Source organism: Ochotona curzoniae, unplaced genomic scaffold (assembly GCF_017591425.1).
Source record: "Ochotona curzoniae isolate NIBS_2020 unplaced genomic scaffold, NIBS_Ocur_1.0 scaffold_3208, whole genome shotgun sequence".
Lineage (NCBI taxonomy): Eukaryota > Metazoa > Chordata > Mammalia > Lagomorpha > Ochotonidae > Ochotona > Ochotona curzoniae.
The window spans coordinates 16,116,338-16,136,779 of NW_024467106.1; the positions used below are offsets into that span (position 1 = coordinate 16,116,338).

General features: G+C 43.4%; 2 protein-coding genes across 3 annotated transcripts in view; one reads left to right on the top strand and one right to left on the bottom strand.

Moving 5' to 3' along the window:
* Window positions 1–20,442, bottom strand: part of TMEM268 (transmembrane protein 268) — a 127,126-nt gene that overhangs the window by 75,570 nt on the left and 31,114 nt on the right. The gene's annotated exons all lie outside the window — the stretch shown is intronic.
* TEX48 (testis expressed 48) lies at window positions 163–11,076 on the top strand. Its single transcript, XM_040963341.1, has 5 exons — window positions 163–199; window positions 7,012–7,116; window positions 7,326–7,448; window positions 9,500–9,628; window positions 10,750–11,076. Exons 2-5 carry the CDS (start codon window positions 7,113–7,115, stop codon window positions 10,851–10,853), a joined length of 360 nt encoding a protein of 119 aa, XP_040819275.1. The 5' UTR covers window positions 163–199; window positions 7,012–7,112; the 3' UTR covers window positions 10,854–11,076.

Here is a 20,442-nt window from a genome sequence, read left to right on the forward strand (position 1 = left end):
GCATACTGTCCTCGCATTGCAGAGCCCCAGGTTGCAAGGCATCATGGACGGAGGAGGGATGGACACTGCAGAGTATCAGCAGAAGGCTTCCCTTCACCCTGCCTTTGTGGTCCAGTCCAAGTCCCCTGTCCCCAACATTCCCCAGTTCTCCTGCTCTGTGACATCACAGATGGCATCCTGCCTACTCTGCCAGCTGCAGGTGAGTGAGGCTTAAAGGTTAAACCTAGGAGTGGGTGGGAGCTGATTTTCTACACCACGCAGGACAATGGTTCTCCCAATCCTGGACACTTGCTACAGGAAACATACTCCGCCCCTCGCTAGCCTTGGCCTCATCATCTTGCTGGGTCCCGGTTTCTCCGCCTGTGTTGTATGGCCCTTAAGAGTTCCAAAAGCCTTCCTGTTTTCCCTCATTGACTTGTCTTGTTCCGGTCAAGGCACTGTAGGTTTGCTACTGGGGACAACCCAAGACCATTTTCGTTAGCCCCTGCTTCCATCTAGAGGAGGGCAGCGGTAGTGCAAGAGACACCTCACCCCACCCCTTCCCACCCCAGCATCTCCCACACATGACATTTACTAAACTTCGTAAAGTGCCTGAAAGCTGTCCTCAGCACTTTCCATCACTAACTAGTCTTCACAACCACCCATTATTATTATCCCCATTTTAGAGGTCAGAAAACCGAGGTTCACAGAGATTTTATTTTTCTGAATGCCAAGTAGAGCTCCACAATCCACAGTCTGTACCTACACCTGCTACAGAGACTTGCCATATTTGAAAATGGTGAACAATCCTAAGCTCTACTGTCAGCATCCAGAGGGGGAACTATTTTATCTCCTCTCTTTCTGCTAAATTTACCAGTTAAAGATGTGGATGGCAAGAGTTAAGCCTATGTTTTAAGTCCCTGCTACACTGCTAATGGGGAATGATATCCAAGTATCTCATCTATTGAAAAAAAAAAGCAAAGTGAAAATATTAAGTAAACTACCAACCGTGTTAAAATGAGAGAGAAGGAAATTTGAATATGTGCATTTTCTGATCTGTAGACAAGCTATTCTAGAAGGAAAAAAAAAGCCTCCGCTTAATATGTGAAATATAAATGGAATTGGTGGTGGTAAGACAAGAGAGAATCATGCTTGTGTGGTCTAAGGGTTGCTGTCCAAGGGGCTGGGTAGGTGCTGAGAAGAGTAGAGCTTTGGCTGTGAAGTGTAACTGCTGGCAAGCATCTGTTACTCTCATGAGAATAGCCACTGCAGCGAGGTCCCATGAGCTAGCCAAATGGCTTTGAGTACTGGCCAGTTCTAATCCTTCTTGCCTCTATCTTTGAATCATTTTTTGCACCATCTGTGACACCAGAGCCTACATAGAAGCATCCATCTATCCTGAGGACAGAGGAAGAAATAGGGAGCAGTTCTGAGTGAGTGGTAAAGAAAAGTTTGGGTGGAGTGAGAGAGAAAGGCAAAGAAAGTCTTCAAAAAGCCTGAGTAGGAGTAAGAACTTTCATTTTTTTTTTTTCTTTCTGAGGACACAGCGAGCTAATCAAAAAAATCCTCTATTGAATGGTTGATGTTTTTTGTTTTCTCTCTTTTCTAGAATGCTCTTCAATCTCTTCTTTTTGACATTCAGATTTTGTACAATGGTACATGGTAATTTGTACATGGTAATTCTCAATCATCTAGGTAAAGTTTGTCACTTAATAAGCACAGAGAACGCCTGCAGTGGGACTGACAAAGTGAGAACTCTTCCCAGAAAAGGCAAAGTCTTCATGTAGAAGCAACTATGACAAATAAAAAAGAGTGAACTACCAGGAGCAAGACCTGTGGGTTCAAGTAAAGCCTCTTGAATTCCCCAGCCAGGCAGAGCCTAAAGAAGCCATAGGATCCATGGCCTGGAAGTCACTGACCCTGATCACAGTGGAAGTAAACAGACTTTATTTTCCACAACATAGAGTAGGTACTAATGAAGGCTTAGGGACACCAAGTTCAAGGTTCAGTCATCTCCTCTGTACAAATCAATAGCCAGTCCAACAGAATCCCAAATGAGAGTGCTCAGGGCTGACCTGTGGCGGCATTCAAGAGGCGTGGGACAATCTATAGCAAAACTGTACACCATGAAATAAACATTTATATGAGCGTTCTTCAAAAAGTTCATGGAAATGCATAGCATGAAAAACATGTATGAATTTCAGGTTTGAGGCACCAAAATAAACTTATCTTTTAATTCAGCTTTTTCACAAACTTGGATGAAGTATCCTCATATCAGCAAGTGAAGAAAAGTGAAGCTAAAGCAATAAGCAGAAAAGACTGCAGATTCATTATATTTGTTAACCAAATATTTGTATTTCTAAAAATAAGATATCTAATTGTCTTATATAAATTTCCATGTATTTATAAATTCTAGGAACATAAAATAAGCCCACTAAACAGAGCTCAATAGAGTATGTTAGAATCCAAATTCTGTTGAAAAGCTTCCCTGGCAGCATATCCAAAAGTCTTTCAGAGTTGGGGCCAAATGAAGTCAAGGGGTGTCCCTTCTTGGTTAAGTAGCTCATACAATGAGCACATCTGAATGGGTAGAACCTGCTCAGTGTACCTAATAGCAAGACCAGCTTATGTGCAGATAAAATCAGTTACTAGGGGAAAGGAGATAGTTCTGGACACAAAATTATCATACAATAGTTAGAAAGTCTCATGTGTTTATTCAACTGGTTTTTTTTTTTTTAAGATTTCTTTATTATTGTTGGCAAGGTAGATTTACAGAGAGGAGAGACAGAAAGAAAAATCTTCCATCCGCTGGTTCACTCCCAAATGGCCAAAATGGCTGGACCTGAGCTGATCTGAAGCCAGAAACCAGGAGCTTCTTCCTGGTCTCTCTGGTCTTGGCACAGAGTCAAAGCTATGGAGCATCCTCCACTGCTTTCCCAGGCCACAAGCAGAAAGCTGGATGGGAAATGGAGCAGCTGGGACACAAATCAGTGCCAAGATAGGATCCCAGCAGATGCAAGGTTAGGATTAGCTAATCAAGTCATCGCACCAGACCCTATTCAACAAGTATTTATAAAGTACCCATTCCATGCTCATCCCAAGGCTGAGTGCTATGGATATAAATATTATACATAGTATAGTAAAATATTACCTGCTTCTATGTGAGCAGGGCATTTATCTGCCTTGTATCTTCTTCACTGCTCTATCTCCAGCACCTACAAGTACTTAGTACCTGGTAAGTTCTCAATAAATATTCATTAAACAAATGAAAAACACTTGTGGACCAGCACCCAAACTACTGGTAGTAAAATAGGCAGTTCCAATGTTCTCAGTGTTTGTTGAGCATTGGCTATGAGTTAAGTGATCAGTGTACAGTTATAGGCTGTGGTATAGGGAAACGTGTTATAAGGGGAAGGGGAGCTGTAAGGGCTTAAAGAAGAGAACCCTGACTCGTGCCATGGTTTTCTGCAACCCCTGAGCTGAATCTCAAAAGACAACGAGTGAAGAGAGAACAGGCCTGGTATCGGGCACAGTTCAGGACAGTTACAAAGCTGATTAGATGGAGCTGCAAGTATAGCATTTCTTACAGCTGTTAGGGTAGTGAGTGAAACCAAGAGGTAAGGCTGAAGAGATCAAAAGGAGTGGCCATGAAAAAACTTGGAGCTGTAGAACTGAAGAGACCCTGGATCCAGTGATATTGGGGCTTTGCGATTGAACCAGTTCATTCCAGTTTTGGAGCAAGGCAAACCAGTGAGGAAGAACTAGCAGCAGCACGGGTGACAGAGAATGTTTGCCCCCGGCTGCAGTGAGGGTAATGGCATTGGATTGCAGTAGAGTGAAGAGATGTGGGGAAGATACACTCTAAAGATGAGAGGGTGGGAAGGAGACTGGCAGATTTCTGACTCTGGAGACCAAGTGAATATGGTCACTCTGCAGAAACAGAGGACATGGGCGCAAGATAGATTTGGGTTACAATGGCTAGGAAGGAGAAACAATCCCAACCAATACAGAGCATGATTAAGACTGACCCATGAAACCTTTCACTTAGCACATGGGAAAGTGGGTTGTGATATTCTTAGGACAAAAGTTATCACCTAAGTCCCTATTCCCTTCCAGTGCTTGGCCATACTTGTCCTAAGATAAAAGAGGAAAAATATTTGTTCATTCAACAGATGCTTTTTCTTACTGCTCACACTATGCTAGGCACTGTTCTAGACACCGAGAATGGAATAGGAAACTCTGCAGATGAAAGCCATGACCCCATGAGATTTATAATCTAGTTGGGACAGAGGACCAGAAGTACAGTAAATACGGAGCAGACAGAAAAGCCCATAAGGTAGGAGGTGAGGAAGTGCTGTGGATGGTTCTAAACACAGTGAACCAACAGATAGGAGATTCATTCTCTCTCTCTCTCTCTCTCTCTCTCTCTCTCTCTCTCTCTCTCTCTCTCTCTCCCTCCTCCCCCCGCCCCTTTTAAATAAAAATAAATCCTGGCAGGAGAGTGGGGTGAGGAGAAGGGCAAGGAAACAAATGTGAGCATATGAAGGTTTTATTTGGAAACCGAAGTGAAGCATCCTGAAAGGTGATGGGGTGGAGGATTTGAATGAGACGATGGGTCTCTGGAAGTGTCTCGGGTTTTTAAGATTCTGTGAAATCAGAAGACTGTTCAAGTAGGATTTTGGTCTTATTGGCTTACAGTTTTGAATTTTTGGTGGTGTCTACCAGGACCTTGGTTTCACTGGTTTATAATTTTATAGGTTTGGGGTTGATTTGGTGGGGACCTACGGTAGCCTCTACAGTAGCAGAGGTGATGACCCTACAATCTGTAAACACACGATGAGAGAGCACTTTGTGGTGAGCATCTGTTGGTTATAGGCCGCTGGACCACCAGTCACCCTCTCATCTCAGTTCCTGGAGTTGCAGAGGTCCTGGACCCAGCCCTGGAATGGCCTCAGCTGTGATATGCACGGGGATGATTTGTTTTATACTTCTCATGTTTGATATTCACTGAATACTTACACTGATGCCTCTTCAGCCTTTATTAAGATATTTTTGCTTCCCCTGCTTTATATGAAACTCCAGTCATATATGTAAAAGAGAATCTCCAAAGAGTATTAGAAAATGTGTATTATGGGGGGAAAAGTATAGATTTCAACTTTTGTAACAAAATAAACTTTTATTTTCATTTCATTTTTCACAAAGTTTTACAGGTGCCTTTGTTAACAGCTCAGCAGTATCCTTTGGGTCACTCCTGCTGTCTTCACACATTTTAAGTATTCTTTCTCTGAATTTAAATTTTGGGCAATTTCTTTTGATTTTTTTAAACTTAATTGACATTTTTTCTCCTGTTTCCAATCTCCAGCTATTGTTATCCAACACACTTTTCACTTAGATGTCATTGTCTTAGAACTATATAAGTTCCCATTTTTCTCTAATACTATATTTCTTCATCTATTATGGCCATCTTTCTCAATACACTGGAAATTTTGAGCAAAAGAATAACATGATATGGTTTTGATAGGTACTCTCCTGGCCTTTGTACAAACAATTGAAGAGTCACAGGAGAAAGAAGCAGAAAGACCTACTAGGAGGCTATTGCAGTCAGTCAGGCAAGAAAAAATGGTGACCTGGGCCAGGATACAGCAGTAAAATAAGTGATGAGCAAGTGCCTAGAAGGTAAACTGGTAAACTGGATGTTATAAGAGACACTCAAGCAATACCATGGTAAGAATTTCCTAAGAAGGGAATTTTACTATAGGGGGGTGAGAATAGGGGTCCTAAGGGATCTTGAAGAGTTGATCCACACAAAACGAAGTTTGGGACTAAAGCAAGGTCTTATTTTTGTAGGCCATGAAGACTGAAAAGTTTTTTCTTTTTTTTTTAAGATTTATTTATTTTTATTTTTATTTTTATTGGAATGTCAGATATACAAAGAGAAAAAAAGAAAGGAAGATCTTCCATCTGCTGATTCACTCCACAAGTGGCCGCAATGGCCAGAGCTGAGCTGATCCCAAGTCAGGAGCCAGGAGCCTCTTCCAGGGCTCCCATGCAGGTGCAGGATTCCAAAGCTTTGGGCTGTCCTCAACTGCTTTCCCAGACCACAAGCATGGATCAGAATGGGAAGTGAGGCCGCCAGGACATGAACTGGTATCCACATGGGATTCTGGCACATACAAGGAGAGGACTTCAGGCACTAGGCTACTGCGCCAGGCCTGACTGGAAAGTTTTTCAAAGAGATCACCTAGAAACAAAGGCTTACCCAAAGCAATGCAGTAAATCCATGGCAAAACAAGGATTGAAGGCCACAAAACTACATGCTTCTTTACATGTTCCCATAGTACCTGGACCCACTGGGCTAACTTGGAGCCAATGAGCTGCACAAAGAGAGGAAAGAAAAGTTGAGCAGCTCATTGACTGAGCAGTTACTGCATACCTAGCACCCAGGGGTCATTTCCGTGTATTCAACCCCTTCCTCTATGAAGTATTCCCATTTCCAACATGATGAAAGTGAAGTTTAAGAAGACTAATCTCGGGCCCGGCGCGGTGGCGCAAGTGGTTAAAGGTCCTCGCCTTGCACGCCCGGGATCCCATATGGGCGCCGGTTCTAATCCCGGCAGCCCCGCTTCCCTTCCAGCTCCCTGCCTGTGGCCTGGGAAAGCAGTCGAGGACGGCCCAAAGCTTTGGGAACCTGCACCCGCGCGGGAGACCCGGAAGAGGCTCCTGGCTTCGGATCGGCATAGTATCGGCCCGTTGCGCTCACTTGGGGAGTGAATCATCGGACGGAAGATCTTCCTCTCTGTCTCTCCTCTCTGTATATCCGCCTTTCCAATGAAAAAATAATAAAAATAAATCTTTAAAAAAAAAAAAAAAGAAGAAGACTAATCTCCTCTAAGAGCTTTAAGCTCAAAATGGGACAGAACACAGACCTATCTTAAAATCTTAGCAGATATGCTTATTTTCACATGCATTGAGATTTTGCTATCGCAGATCCTATCTGGGATCTCAACACAGCCACTGTCTTGTGTTACCTAGGAAACAGCCCTGCTGGGTGAACTGGACTCACGTTCAAGGGTTGGCTGATTCAACACAGCTCCCCCGCAAAGCTGGAAGAGTAGAGACTTCAACTCCTGTCCATGGGTAAGAAAATGTTGCCCTCACAGGAGAAATGGACTCCAGAGAAGTAAAGCCAGGTTGAAGGGCCTGGACTTCCCTGTCATAGGGAATACAAAAGGTGTTTTCTACCTTTGGAGAGGTTGACCTAATTACAGCCCTATCACATAAGGTTCCAAGGGTATCTGGAATTCATGTCTCAAAACCCATGGCTTCCATTCCTTTGCCTTCTGCAGCTTCCAACAAATCCCTTGCTTCGAAGATCTGCTGTTTATGCTGCCAGGACTGTCAGGAGCCCCAGGCCATGGATGACTCCAGGGTTCCCAGTCAAACTCAAGCACGTCAGCCACACACCAGCAGTAGGTATCAGACCAGGACATGCCTTAAGGCCTCTCTTGATCTGCGTTTACTCTGTGCCCTCCTACTGAGATGCCTCCATAGTCCCTGCATCTTTTGAGTGATAATTCCAATGTAAAGTAATGTGGGAGTTACATGGTAAAATATATATATTATATATTATATGTTTATTTTATATATAATATAAAACTATATATATAAAATAAATATATATATATATCCATCAATAAATAAGAGAGCTTAAAGCCATAAGGCATCAAGTGTAGGCATGGACCAACGTCTAGGCATCACCTGAGAGCTAGTCAGAACTACATTTTCAGACCCTGTTCAAGACTCATGGACTCAGAAGTTGCATGATAATATCTTCAAGTAAGTTAGATATTGTTGTAGTTTGAAAAACACTGGACAACAGTTAGGAAGATTGTGGTTAAGAGTCCTGCTTTGGAGTCTAGATACACTGGATGGATCTCAGCTCTCCCATAGAAAATGAGCAAGTCACTTCATCTCTCTGAGCCTTAATGTCCTTAACTTGCAAAATGATATGTTGTTACTTTTCAGAATAGCTGGCATGGCAAAAGGATGCCATAGATGCAAGCACCTTGCACGGACTTTGGAAGGAATACATGGCTACCAGTGGCTTGTGAAATGAAAGGCATTTCTTGCTTATACAGTCTAGTTGGCGTCAGCCACAGCATTTCCACCTTCAGACAGGGAAGGCATCAGAAACATGAGATGTCCAAGGTTCCCCAGTCAAAGGAAGGGAGAAAAAACGTGATGGATCCAGGCCTTCATTGGCAGCCGCCGCCTCCTCCCCGTCGATGGCCCAGGATAAGGGGTCAGAGCAGAGCAGATGAGGTGGAGGTGGTGCCGAGATGAGCAATTTCAGAAACACACTGAAAGAAGTGGTAGTGTTGAGATTAAGCAAAGCTAGGATTGACAAGCAAACACCAGGTCGGAGGGATTGGCGGGCAGAACTGTCCAAGATCACAGTCCCCCTGGCAGAGGAGATTGCACAATGGCAGAAAACAATCCTCTTGACACACTTTCCAGAAATCTGCAACTGCAAGTCGTTTAAATGCATCCCTTTGAAAGTAGTTTCACAGTGAAAATCGAGAGCTTGAAAATGTCAGTTTCCCCAATATAATAATCATGATCATGACTGCAGCTCTGGTGCAGACAAAGCACTGCTTAGACCCCAGGGACCTAGCTTCAATAAGTATCTCCAACTGTGTCGGAGCCGACGTGTGACATCTTCACAGTAAATGCTGCTATTCATCGCTGTATAAACTCTCAGGAATGGACATTGCTGCCCAAAAGGAGCAAATAATCTCTCAGGTGTGAAAGGAGGGCAGAGGCAGGTGAAGCAATTTGCTCAAGATATGCAGCTAATAAATGCCAGCGCTATTTGCTCTGTGGCTGGATATATCTCAGCCTATTGCTCCAATGCTTTGTTGCACCTCTGGAAGTACATTTAAAAAAAGGCTTCGTGTACATGAAGGTTCATCACAATGGAGGTTGTAGTGCCAACGCTGACAACAGTGTGAGCATTCAACACTAGAACAGTGGTTTAAACATCTTGAAATGCCCATAAAACAGAATTGTGTTCAGCCATTATTTTTAAATTCAGTAGCATGAGACAAATATTTAAAATAGTCATATTTGAAAAACTAAAAGGCATCCATTACATGTAGAATCGATGCACTATACATAATGATTAAAATGTGCATAGGAAAAGACTAACCATGAGAAGGCATCTGGAGGGGGAGAGATTTAAGAATTGTTTTTCTAATTCCTGCTGCTTAGTATATCCTAACTTCGTTTAATGGATGTGCATTATAGCCACAAATGGAGGGAGAGTTAATGTTTTAGAAAGACACATATTTTGAATCCACCTGCCTATAAGAGGAAGTACTTGGAGTCCAGAAGAGGTAGGCACAGATATACACCCATCCCATAATAACCATTACTCACGCATGTGATGCTTCAAAGTTGTCAAAGTTATCACCTCCATGCATTCATCTGACCTTGCCACATGACTGCTTGTCATTGCCAGACGTACAGCTTCCAAAGGATGAGCTGAACAAACAAAATTTCAAACATGCTAATAGCAATTCCTGCTTGCCTTTGGGACAACCCCTGGTCCGTCCAGAAAATACTTCTTCCAGCAGCAGTGAGTTTGAGGGTAAGTCTCAAAGGAGGGTGTTAACACTCAGTAGGAACCTCTAGGGAAGGGACCTTATCTTGGTGACCTGAACCCCGTTTTGTGGGAGCTAAGTGGGATAACAGGTGAGGTGGACTGATCCAATCAGGAAGCCATTACCACATTCCTGAGCACACTGGGGAGATCCCAGGGGCCCAAACCCTAACTCCATGATCTTCCCAACAAGGAATTCCATTAGGAAAGACAGGTGTAAAGAAAAGGATGCACATCCAGTTCTTCCCCTAAGCTCTTGTAGCTTCAACATGTGTGAATTTTGTCTGATTGCTTTTCTGGATGTCAGTTTTGGCTATTAGCAAGTTTCAGGAGAGCAGGACCCTCACTGGCTTTGTGCTCTGTTGTTCCCAGAAACCCAGCCAGGTAGAGTAAACAATGTAAAACAAAACAAGTAAACAATGCCCCAAAACACTTGTAGTTCGAGCTTGATTCAGTGAGAGTGAAATGTATCTGGGGCATGGAAGGACAGATAAGCAATTCAACAGTGGCACAGTCCACAAAGGTAATGCAGCCACCCAGCGGGGTACCTGCTGTGCCCATGCATCTCACATCACTCACAAACATCCTCTGAGGCCTGGCCATTGAATCCAAGCACCATGCAGCCCAGTTATTTTACAACTCTCCTAACAGCTAAGCTCTCCTGCCAACAAAATCTCATGAAGTTGAATTACTATGAAACATCAAGTGAGACGAGACTTGTTATATCTGAATTGAGAGTGAGGGGCTTGGGGCTACCCTATCTTGCCTACTCTGGGTCCTCCCTGCTCCTACAGAATTGATAGCCATGGTGAGGAAGGGACTTTCCACAAGTCCTCCAGGAGATGGGATTAGGGGCAGAGCCAGTTCAGGCCCAAATCCTGTCCCTTTCATATGACTGTATTTTGCAAGGTGCTCTATGTCCTTGGATCTGCCAGCATAGTGCAATGCAAAACCTACTGCAAGGAACTCTTCCCCTTCACTGGGACAAGTATTATGCCAGAGTACCATGGGATGTTAGAATCTGAGACTTGCTAAGAGAGAGATACAAGCAACCAGGACCAGGCACCCAAACCCAAATCAAAGCTCTCCACCAGTATACTTTCTTTCAGATGTCAATGAATATGCTCCCCAAAGAGGTTTTTACAAGAGAAACCTAAACCGCTACTCACAGGAGCGCTGGCCGTTCCAGCCATGCCTCATCGGGAGACCCTGACCATTCTAGTGGGCAGTCTGCATGCAGGACCCTGAGCTGTGCAACTGTTGGGCATCTCTACAAGGAATCGCTGGTGAGCAGAAGTCATGATGACGGATTCACAAACTCCCCTGGAGGAGAAGATGTCTGAGCCATGCCTGTGCACCTGCTGGAGTGCCTCCAGCTCCTGGGACAGCCAGGGCCGCAGAGGAGCTGCCTCCCATTAAAAATCTTTGGACCATCTTAGGTGGTGTCCCTGGTTTTTTTCCCTCCTCCTTACAGGGAGTCTCCTCCAAGTAATGTCTTGTCATCTGTGCAAACATTGTCACAGCCAGCTAACCTCATTTCAATCTTGAAGACAAGTTGTAAGAATTCCTATTCACCTTTTTACCCACAGTCACCATCTGTTTGCATTTCCCGATTTGCTTTGTCAGTTTTTTTTTTTTTTAAAAGATTTATTTTTATTATTTTTTCATTGGAAAGGCGGATATACAGAGAGGAGAGACAGAGAGGAAGATCTTCCGTCCGATGATTCACTCCCCAAGTGAGCGCAACGGGCCGATACTATGCCGATCCGAAGCCAGGAGCCTCTTCTGGGTCTCCCACGCGGGTGCAGGTTCCCAAAGCTTTGGGCTGTCCTCTGCTGCTTTCCCAGGCCACAGGCAGGGAGCTGGAAGGGAAGCGGGGCTGCCGGGATTAGAACCGGCGCCCATATGGGATCCCGGGCGTGCAAGGCGAGGACCTTTAACCACTTGCGCCACCGCGCCGGGCCCGCTTTGTCAGTTTTTCATCTCTCCCTGTGGCTTTTCCTGAATCACTTGGGAGTGAGCTATACACATTAATCTCCATTACCCTGAAAATAATTCAGTATTCAGTTTTTAGAACATTCCATCCATAAATAAGGACAAATAACTATCAAAAACAAGAAATTTAACATTGGCACACAGCCATTCAAATTTACCTATTTCAGTCCCAAAGTCAGCCAGTTCATCAAGGAGTCTTAATTCTTCATGAAATATGGCTAGCAACCAAAACTTCAGGCCTGGGGTTGTAGCGAGCACATTAGGCTTCTGCATCTCACAGGAGTGCTGGTTTGAGTTCTACCTGCCCCATTTATGGTCTAACTCCCTGTTAATGCACCTGGGAAAGTAACAGAAGATGTCCCAAGTGTTTGAACTGCTGAACCTGCATGGGCGACCCTGTTGGAGTTACAGGCTCCTAGCTCTAAGCTGGCCTAGCCTTAGCTGTTATGGCGATTTTGGAAGTGAACAAGGGCATTTAATATTCTCTCTCTCTCTCTCTCTCTCTCTCTCACTAACTGAGCATTGCAAATAAAAAATCTTGAGGAGAAAAAGAGGCCAAGACTTCAGCACAAAGTATTCTCATTGCTGCTAGAATGTCACTGCTTTTAATCTTTTCAGTGGCTACAACTAGGAAGCACACACATGACGAGACAGCGATATATGTATTATACACACTCGTGCACACACATATACACGTGAGGGAAAGAACGAAAGAGTTAAAACCACTAATTCCTATATCCGTCTCCTACCCGGTTGAGCAACACAGAAGTCATACTAGCTTTCCTCTTTTCATTAATGTAATTCTTTTCTCCATGAAAGATCTGGACCCTGTTATCTTAATATACTCAATCATTAGCTCAAGGCTGGTATTTTCAGAAATTAGCTTTAGAATATCCCAGCTCTTAGTGTCTACTAAAAAGCTTTGTGGCCAATCATTACCTTCTTTTTCTCCTCTTGAGTTTGTAGCATCTGTTTGAAAAGCAATTGGGTTCTTTCACATCTGTTTGTATTTAATTTTATTTTTTCATTTTATTTTTATTTTATCATCGTTCCATAGGCTCTGGGATTTTCCTTACACTCTTCCCAAATCCCCTCCCCTCCTCTGATTTCCCCTATATTATTGCAATAATATGGTTCTTCATAAACAGTCGTAAGTCCATCGTTCTGCTATTTAAGTGTATCCTGATATTGCGGGCATGGACAATGTCAGAGTTCAGCATCCTATTGTCGAGATATATAATAGTTTCATTAGGAGTCAGCTTTGATCTGGAAATAGAGATGTATACTGCATTACATCTTTACATATGGGTGTGACAGACTCTATTACCAGTTATTACAACATCCCTTAAATGAAAAGCCACAAAACAAAAGAAACAATGGGAAGAAAAATAGAAATTTACAACACCACCTACTTACTGACTAATAAATGTTAAATAACATGCTACTGAATGACTAATGTGTTGCTAAAAAAAATGAAAAAGAAAATCAAGAACCTTTTTTGAAGAAAACATTGCTACTGTATGACCTATGAGTCAGTAAAGAATTTAATATGAGAAGAAAAGACTGTTTTAAAGAAACGAAAGTAAAAACATCAGAATCCACGAGATATCGTTTCCACTGGTCTTCATTGATGAGATGCGTATCCTGTAAGCAATAGATAAATGGGTTTTGCTTTTTGATGATCCGGTCCATAAATCTATGACATTTGATTGATGAGTTTAAGCCAGTTACGTTCAGGATTAATACAAATTGTAATTTTGCCATGTCATTTTAGCAATGAGTTGTTCATTGTTTGATTTAGTCTTCTGTTGTCATTCTACTGGGATGTTCTCTGTATTTGTCTTTGGTTTTTGGTGGGTGCTATTCCTTTTCTCTGTCAATAGCCCATCTTTAAATATCATTTGTCGGGCAGGACTGAAAGAGGTATATTCTTTGAGCTGTTTTTTCACTGTGGAAGGATTTTATTTCATTTTTAAAGACAAAGGAAAGTTTTGCTGGGTAAGTTATTCTGAGCTGACAATTTTTCTCCTTTAAAATCTGAAATATGTCATTTCCATTCTCCTCTGGCCTGTGTGACATATTCCTTAAACTCTTGTATGTGTTTTTCATTGTTAAGAGGTTTTATAACAAATTTGTTTAAGTTCCTTATCCCCCATTTCCTTGATGTCTTCCTCAGTGAAGTCTGAGGTCGGCAAAGGCTCTTGCTCCTTTGCAGGGGAGATGCATCAGTAATGTTCATTGTGCCTCTGTATCTTCTTTTGCTCTTGGTCATTGCATTCTGGTTAGCGGATTCTTCTTAGGGCTGGTTCCTAAGCTGTGTCACCCACAGGTCTACATTTTTATTTGACTGATTGTATTTGGTACCCAGTTTCTTGTTTGTAGTCACTTGAGCCACTCCCTCCAGTGAGTTTTAGACCTGGGCTCTTGTGTTAAGCTTTCACCATGGTCTCTGTAACCCCTGCTCCTGGCTCACCACTCTCAACCTCCTGCAATTCTGTACTGTGGCTGCACTGTTGCCTATGCAAACTTTCTCGTACTTCTGGCTCAAGCAGTACCCAGGATTAGGGAGACACTAAGTGTCTTAAATATCTGGTTTGTTGGTGGTGCTGATCTTGCCAGAATCTGCGGACCATTAGGATCTATTTTGGGTGGGACCTGCAGGATGCCAAAGTCAGAACTATTTTCCCTGTGGGACCTGCAATGCACTGAGCTGGAAGTGAGTTTGCTCCTAGTTTAGTATAATCACAGCTGAGTGTTGTCCCTCCAGTCCTACAGCCTTTGCCACATAGCACAAAATGGCACCCAGCATGACACTGGAGGAGATCTGGGTCTGCTGGCCATTAAGTCTGGGAGTTACCCAGACCTATTTGGGTAGATCCTGTAGGATGCAACATCCATACTGTTTTCCCTGTGGGGCCAATGCAACACACTGAGCCAGAAATGAGTTTGCTCCAGGTTTAGCACATACACAGCTTGCTGTTATTCTTCAAGTCCACAACCTTTGCCACACTACACAAAGTGGCACCTGATGTGGCACTTATGGGGGTCTGGACTGTGAAATCTGCCTGTTCCTACACTGCCTGCTTGGGGGTCTGCTGCTCTGTCTGCTCCTAATTAGCTCAAACAAATCAACAGTATGGGCAGTTCTCTGCCTGGGTTCACCCCTGAGCTCCCGGTATCTCCCCTTCCCACCTGGCTGCCAGTGGAACTCTGGCCACCTGTGGAGCTCGGATCACTGGTTTTTGACTGCTGCTGGGGTCCCTGGTCACTGCAACACCACTTCGTTTTCTCCTCTGCCTCTCTGTGTCCACGCATCTCCGGATATCCTTCCACTGTCAGTGTCCTCTCCTATTTCCTGGAATCTGCTGTCTGTGCTTCATCCTGGTTAATGTTTCTCCATCTGTTTAAACATGTGCTTGATGTATTCCACCATCTTGGTTCTCTAATTTTAGCATTCTTATGCCATTCTTGTTGCTTACCTAATTTTGTGTGCATAGAACAGTAACCTGTTTCCAAGAGTCAAAACAATACACACTTCCACAGAAGGGTCGTACCCACATCAAGCGTCCATCCTAACCCAACTCACATGGCTTTACACCTTCTTCTTCCTACATTTCTTTCTATACAAGTATTTTCCTATGGTCCTTCTTTCTTACACAAAAGGTAGCATGCTATGGAAATTCTTTCCTACTCTGCGCTTCCAATCCTAACAATACATCTTGAAAGTCAATGCATTCCCAGTGATCTTCATTCCTAAAACATTGCTGGGTTTTTGCCTTCTGCGCTGTGCCACAATTTATTCAGCCTTGTTCCAACAGGCAGCCATTCAGATTGTTTCAATATTTTGTAATTACAAGCAATGCTGCAATACATAAGCTTCTGTACACATTTCAGATCTGGCTGGTGTGTTATCTGTTTGTTTCACACACACACACACAAAAAAAAAAACATGAGGCACGCCACTTTGTAAAGAAAAGAGGTTCATTTTGGCTCATATTCTGCAAGTGCAAGGTCAAAGGGCCACAGGTGGTGCTGGTCTTGCTGGCAGAAGCCCAAGGTGGCACATAGCATCACATGGCAAGAGGCAGGGAGTGTGCCTGAACATCTCTGTCATGCTCCCTCTTCTCAGAAAGCCACAAGGACTCCATTGTCAATGCTCCACCCTGTTGACCTTAACCAAATCTGACCACTTCCACTTCCAGACCCCACAGTCAGAGTCAGTTTGCACCCACTCAACACCTTATTAATTTTTCAACGTGTGAAAACTTGGGGAACCCTCGGACTAGATCCAAACCCACAGCAGTGAGGGTACTGACTGGGAATCATTGCTCACTGCGGACTTTTGAGCCGGCCAGCAAACCCATGCTTGTTAAGTGCAGAGGTAAGAACAGAGCATGAGAGCGCTTGTTTTCCCACACTCTCAGCAACTTTTCCACTTCCGCCAATCTAATAGGTGAGAAATGGTATCGCCTTTGGGTTCTAATTTGCATCTCTTACCATAAAGAGCATGTTTTTAAAACAAAACATGTTTTTAAATGCTTAAGGGCCATTTTTATATGTGTCTGAATTATCTCCTTTATACCATCAAATTTTTTGTTGGTTTTTTTTCCCTCTTAATTTTTAAGTTATCTTATGCATGAGGAATAGTTCCTCAAAGTCAAATTTGTTGATTTTTTACATCTGGATTTTGGATCTTAATCAGAAAGCCTTTCCTCAAATCCAGTTTAGGCTAGCGCCTACCCAAGTTTCCTTGGTTGTGTCTGTTTTTTCACACCTATGCTCCTGCCCCATTTGTTATTTGTTACATATATATCGTATGAGGTATGGCTCTAACTTTATCTTTTTTCCAAATGATTATACAGTCATTGCAAGCATTTTTATTCAGAACACCATCTTTGGCCCAGTTACTCTAGATGATACCTTTATTATCATATGTTATCATATATTTATTATTTTTATTATTATTATTATCGTATTTATTATTATCATATATTTCTAATTTTTTTGAAAGGTAAAGAGACAGACACTGAAAGAGATCTTCCCATTGCTGGTACTCCCCAAACACTCATGTAGCCAGGCTGGGGCAGGCTGAAGGTGGGAGATCAGAACTTCAGCTAAGTCTCCCAAATGAGTGAGAGGAACCCAAGCCTTGAGACACCACCTGCTATTTCCCAGGATGTGCATCAGAAGGAAACTGGAGTTAGGAGCAGAGCTGGAACCTGAACTCGGACCCTCTGGTAGGCAGCAGAGCTAGGACGAGACCACAGATCTCTGTGGGATTTAGACATTATCCATTGTACCAAGTGCCTCACTCCCAGGGCTGTTTTTCTTAATGTCCTTCATATAAATGTTGCCAATTCCTTATGAAATGTCTTCCTATGAATCTTTGTTTCTAATGTCAGTGGGATTTCTCTACCAAAATGGCTGTAACTATTTATTGCTGGCATGTATTGAGGCTCTGTGTTAATCTAATGCCTTGCCTCCATTCTGAACTTTTATGTGGTTTAAGTTAGTTTTGTTACTGATTCCTTATGGTTTACTATATGGACACTATTATGTCATTTGCAAAGTAAGTGCTGCTGGCTACATAGTGGACATACTGGATATCTGGGTTTTGTTCCTGATTTTAGAGGAAGACTCTCTAGTGTTTTTCCATTAAGTAAGAGGCTGACCTTGGGACAAAGATATAAAAGATGATATATAGACAATAGAAAGACAACGGTGCTATTTTGTTGTGTTGAGATAAGAAAACATCCACTACCTCCTTCTTTCTTCTTTTTCCAGCAGTTATGGGGGAGCAGGGAGAATCATTATCATTTGTTTTCTCATATTAAACCAAACTTCCATTTCACTAATAATTTCCACCTGATCTAGATGTCTTATTTTATATGAAGTTGGATTGTGCTCATTAATATTTTAACATAGTATTTTATCTCAATATTGACAGGTGATGTTGCAAAAAAGCTTTTTTCTTATTGTGTTTATACTAACAGTATTATAGAGTTGGTTCATAAAAGCACAATGGATGCTTTCTTACACTTTATATACTCTAGAGCAATTTTTGCAATGTTGAAAATAGTTTATGTTGAGAGCTTGGTCACATTCCCATATGCAGTCATGTTGGTCTCTTGCCTCTTGGAAGAAAATAACTTTTTGATAAATTTCCCTGTCTCTATCTCTAATATGGCCAATCTGATAAATTATATTTTTCTTTGACAATGACCACTTCCTTTAACTTCTCAAATTCATTTGCATTCAGATATATAAAACATTCTTAGTATTTGAAAAATTTATTTTGTGCCAATGGCTATTTTCCCCATCTTAGAATTTTTTTCATTTTTGTGCTTCCTCTTTTTTAACCTAAATTACATAATATTCCTACTTTCACTTTTCAGAAATGATTTGACATATTACTTAGGCCCACTTCTTTTCTCTATTCTAGCAATGTCTGTTTTCAGTATCGGGCATTCCTTTGTTTTGGAACCAGACATGTATTCCATCCTTTGACTGACAGGAATGTTGAAAGACATTGATAGGAAGAGTAATGCAAACCCTTCTTTGTTCTGTTCTCCGGAACCAGTCACCCCATCACTGAGCCACTGCAAAAAGAGACCAAGGCTGCAGCTACAATTAAGGCTCTCAATCAGTGACTCCCCCCTCCCCCGACCTAGGCAGATAATCCGTGATTGGGTCGACCCATTCTAATTAGAGGGGGGACAATCTGCAGCTCAGCTCAGGAGCACACAACACAGGGAGGCCAGGATGGGAGGAGGGAGGCTGGCAGCACCCAGAGAGGAGTTAAATTGGTGCAACCCAATCATGAAGCAATTTGACAGTACCAAGTCTGAGCCTTTAAACTTCCCCAGCCACTGGCCCATCCTTTCTCTGCCATTTATTTCCTCACCTATGAAAGAGGTACAGTAATGGCATCAGCCTGTGGCAGAGTGAAATCCTGACGCCCACTCCTCCCATCACATCCACTTGCGGTCCTGCACCCGTTTGGCCCTTATCCTCTGTGGTAAAATGTGCCTTCCTGTCCCTGGGGTCTGTTGTGTGACTTGCATAACCAATGGAAATTTAGTAGATGGGGCACCAGCAGAGGCCTGGAAATCTGGCACCCCAGTAGAAAGAATGTGCCTCGCTAGTCTATTTCAAGAAGGGGAAGAGACAAGGAGGCAGGACCACCCCAGCCACTCTGATAAGTGTCATGGGCAGAGATGGGACATTAGAGTTAGCACATGCTCGCCCTCCTCCCTTCCTTTGTGGTTCACTCCAAACCCCACCCCTCACACTGTCCCCAGCATTCCCTGGTTCTCCATCTCTGACATCATAGTTGGCTTCCTGCCCACTCTGCCAGCTGCAGGTGAATGGGAGAGAGCCCTTTTGCTACACTAAAGGGGACAATATCAACGCCATTTCTGGACACCTGTTCGTGGCTTAGAGGAAGCAGACAGTGACTCCCCACTGGCCTGTCTGCATTTTTTTTCTGGATCCCAGTACTCTCCCATTGTACCGAACAGCCCCTCTAAGCGCTGCCCCAATTGCAGAAACCCTTCGAGTTTTCTCTGTTGATCTTTCTCTGGTTAAGGTGTGGCAGCCTCACTGGAGGCTGAGATTCACAGGGACAACCCAAAGCTCGTCTCTGTGGCTCCTGCTTCCATCTAGAGGAAGGCACTGGTACTGCAGGAAGCAGCACCCTCACTGGGAGGGGTGCTTTTCCTGCATGGTCCTTCACAGCTACCACGCCAAGTGCTTTGTATCTTTATATCACCCAACCCTCACAACAACATTGTGATTAACATCCAACCCCATTACACAGGTAGGCAAACTGAAGTTCAAGGAGGTTGAATTGCTCTAAATTACATAGCAAAGCGCAAGAGACAGGAGCCCGAGTCCATCCGATGAAAAAAACACATGCTCTTAAACTACACAGCTGCTCTGCCAAACTCCACACGGAACCTGTGCCTTTCAAAGCAGCCTGCCAATCAATTCTCAGGGGACAATAAGAACTCACTGCATAACTGCCTGGAGGGTGAGGCCGTGGGCAACACAGGCTCTGGCTTCAGAGAAAACCACCTTAAAATCCCAGCTATCCTTTTTAGCTGTGATACCCAGGCAAGTCACCTTTCTGAAGCCCAATTCATTTCCCTGGAAAACAGGACAACGCAACCTCGCCTTTCACAGTGGATGCAAAAGTGAAATGGGTCCATAGAGTTCAACGGACCTGCGTAAGACACTCAGTGAAGGTCTGTGTTCTTGGCACCTTGGCGTGTGTCTTCCCATTAACTTCTAAGACTGGAGTCACAGAGGAGACCTCAGAAAGGGGCATTTGTACCTATTTTGTACAAAGGGAGAGTAAATGCTACACATGGCAGGGAGAAGGGAGAGTGCTTTGGGGATGTTCTCGGTTCCACGGTCAGAGAAGGCGTGTGGCTTTGCTTGGCTGGTACATAAAGGACATCTATTCCAGGTGCAGCCCCATGCCCCTGCCTCCCTGAGATTAGGAATGCTTTGCCATAAGCCCAGCACTTCCCACAGTGCCTGGCACCAGTAGGTCCTCAATAAACATCTGCTGAACATATTTTTTAAATAAAAGATATATTTATAGACAAAAACACAGGTAGCAAAAATACAGCCATTTCAACAAATACCTACTGAGCCCATGTTATTGTATAGGCAAACACTGTGTAGGGAGAGGGGAGAGCCATGACACACAGAAGGCCCGGGGGTAGGGGGAGAGGAACCCAAAGGAGAAGTCCTAAGTCATCCTAAGTACTGGAGATGGTGCCCCCGAGCTCAGTCTTCAA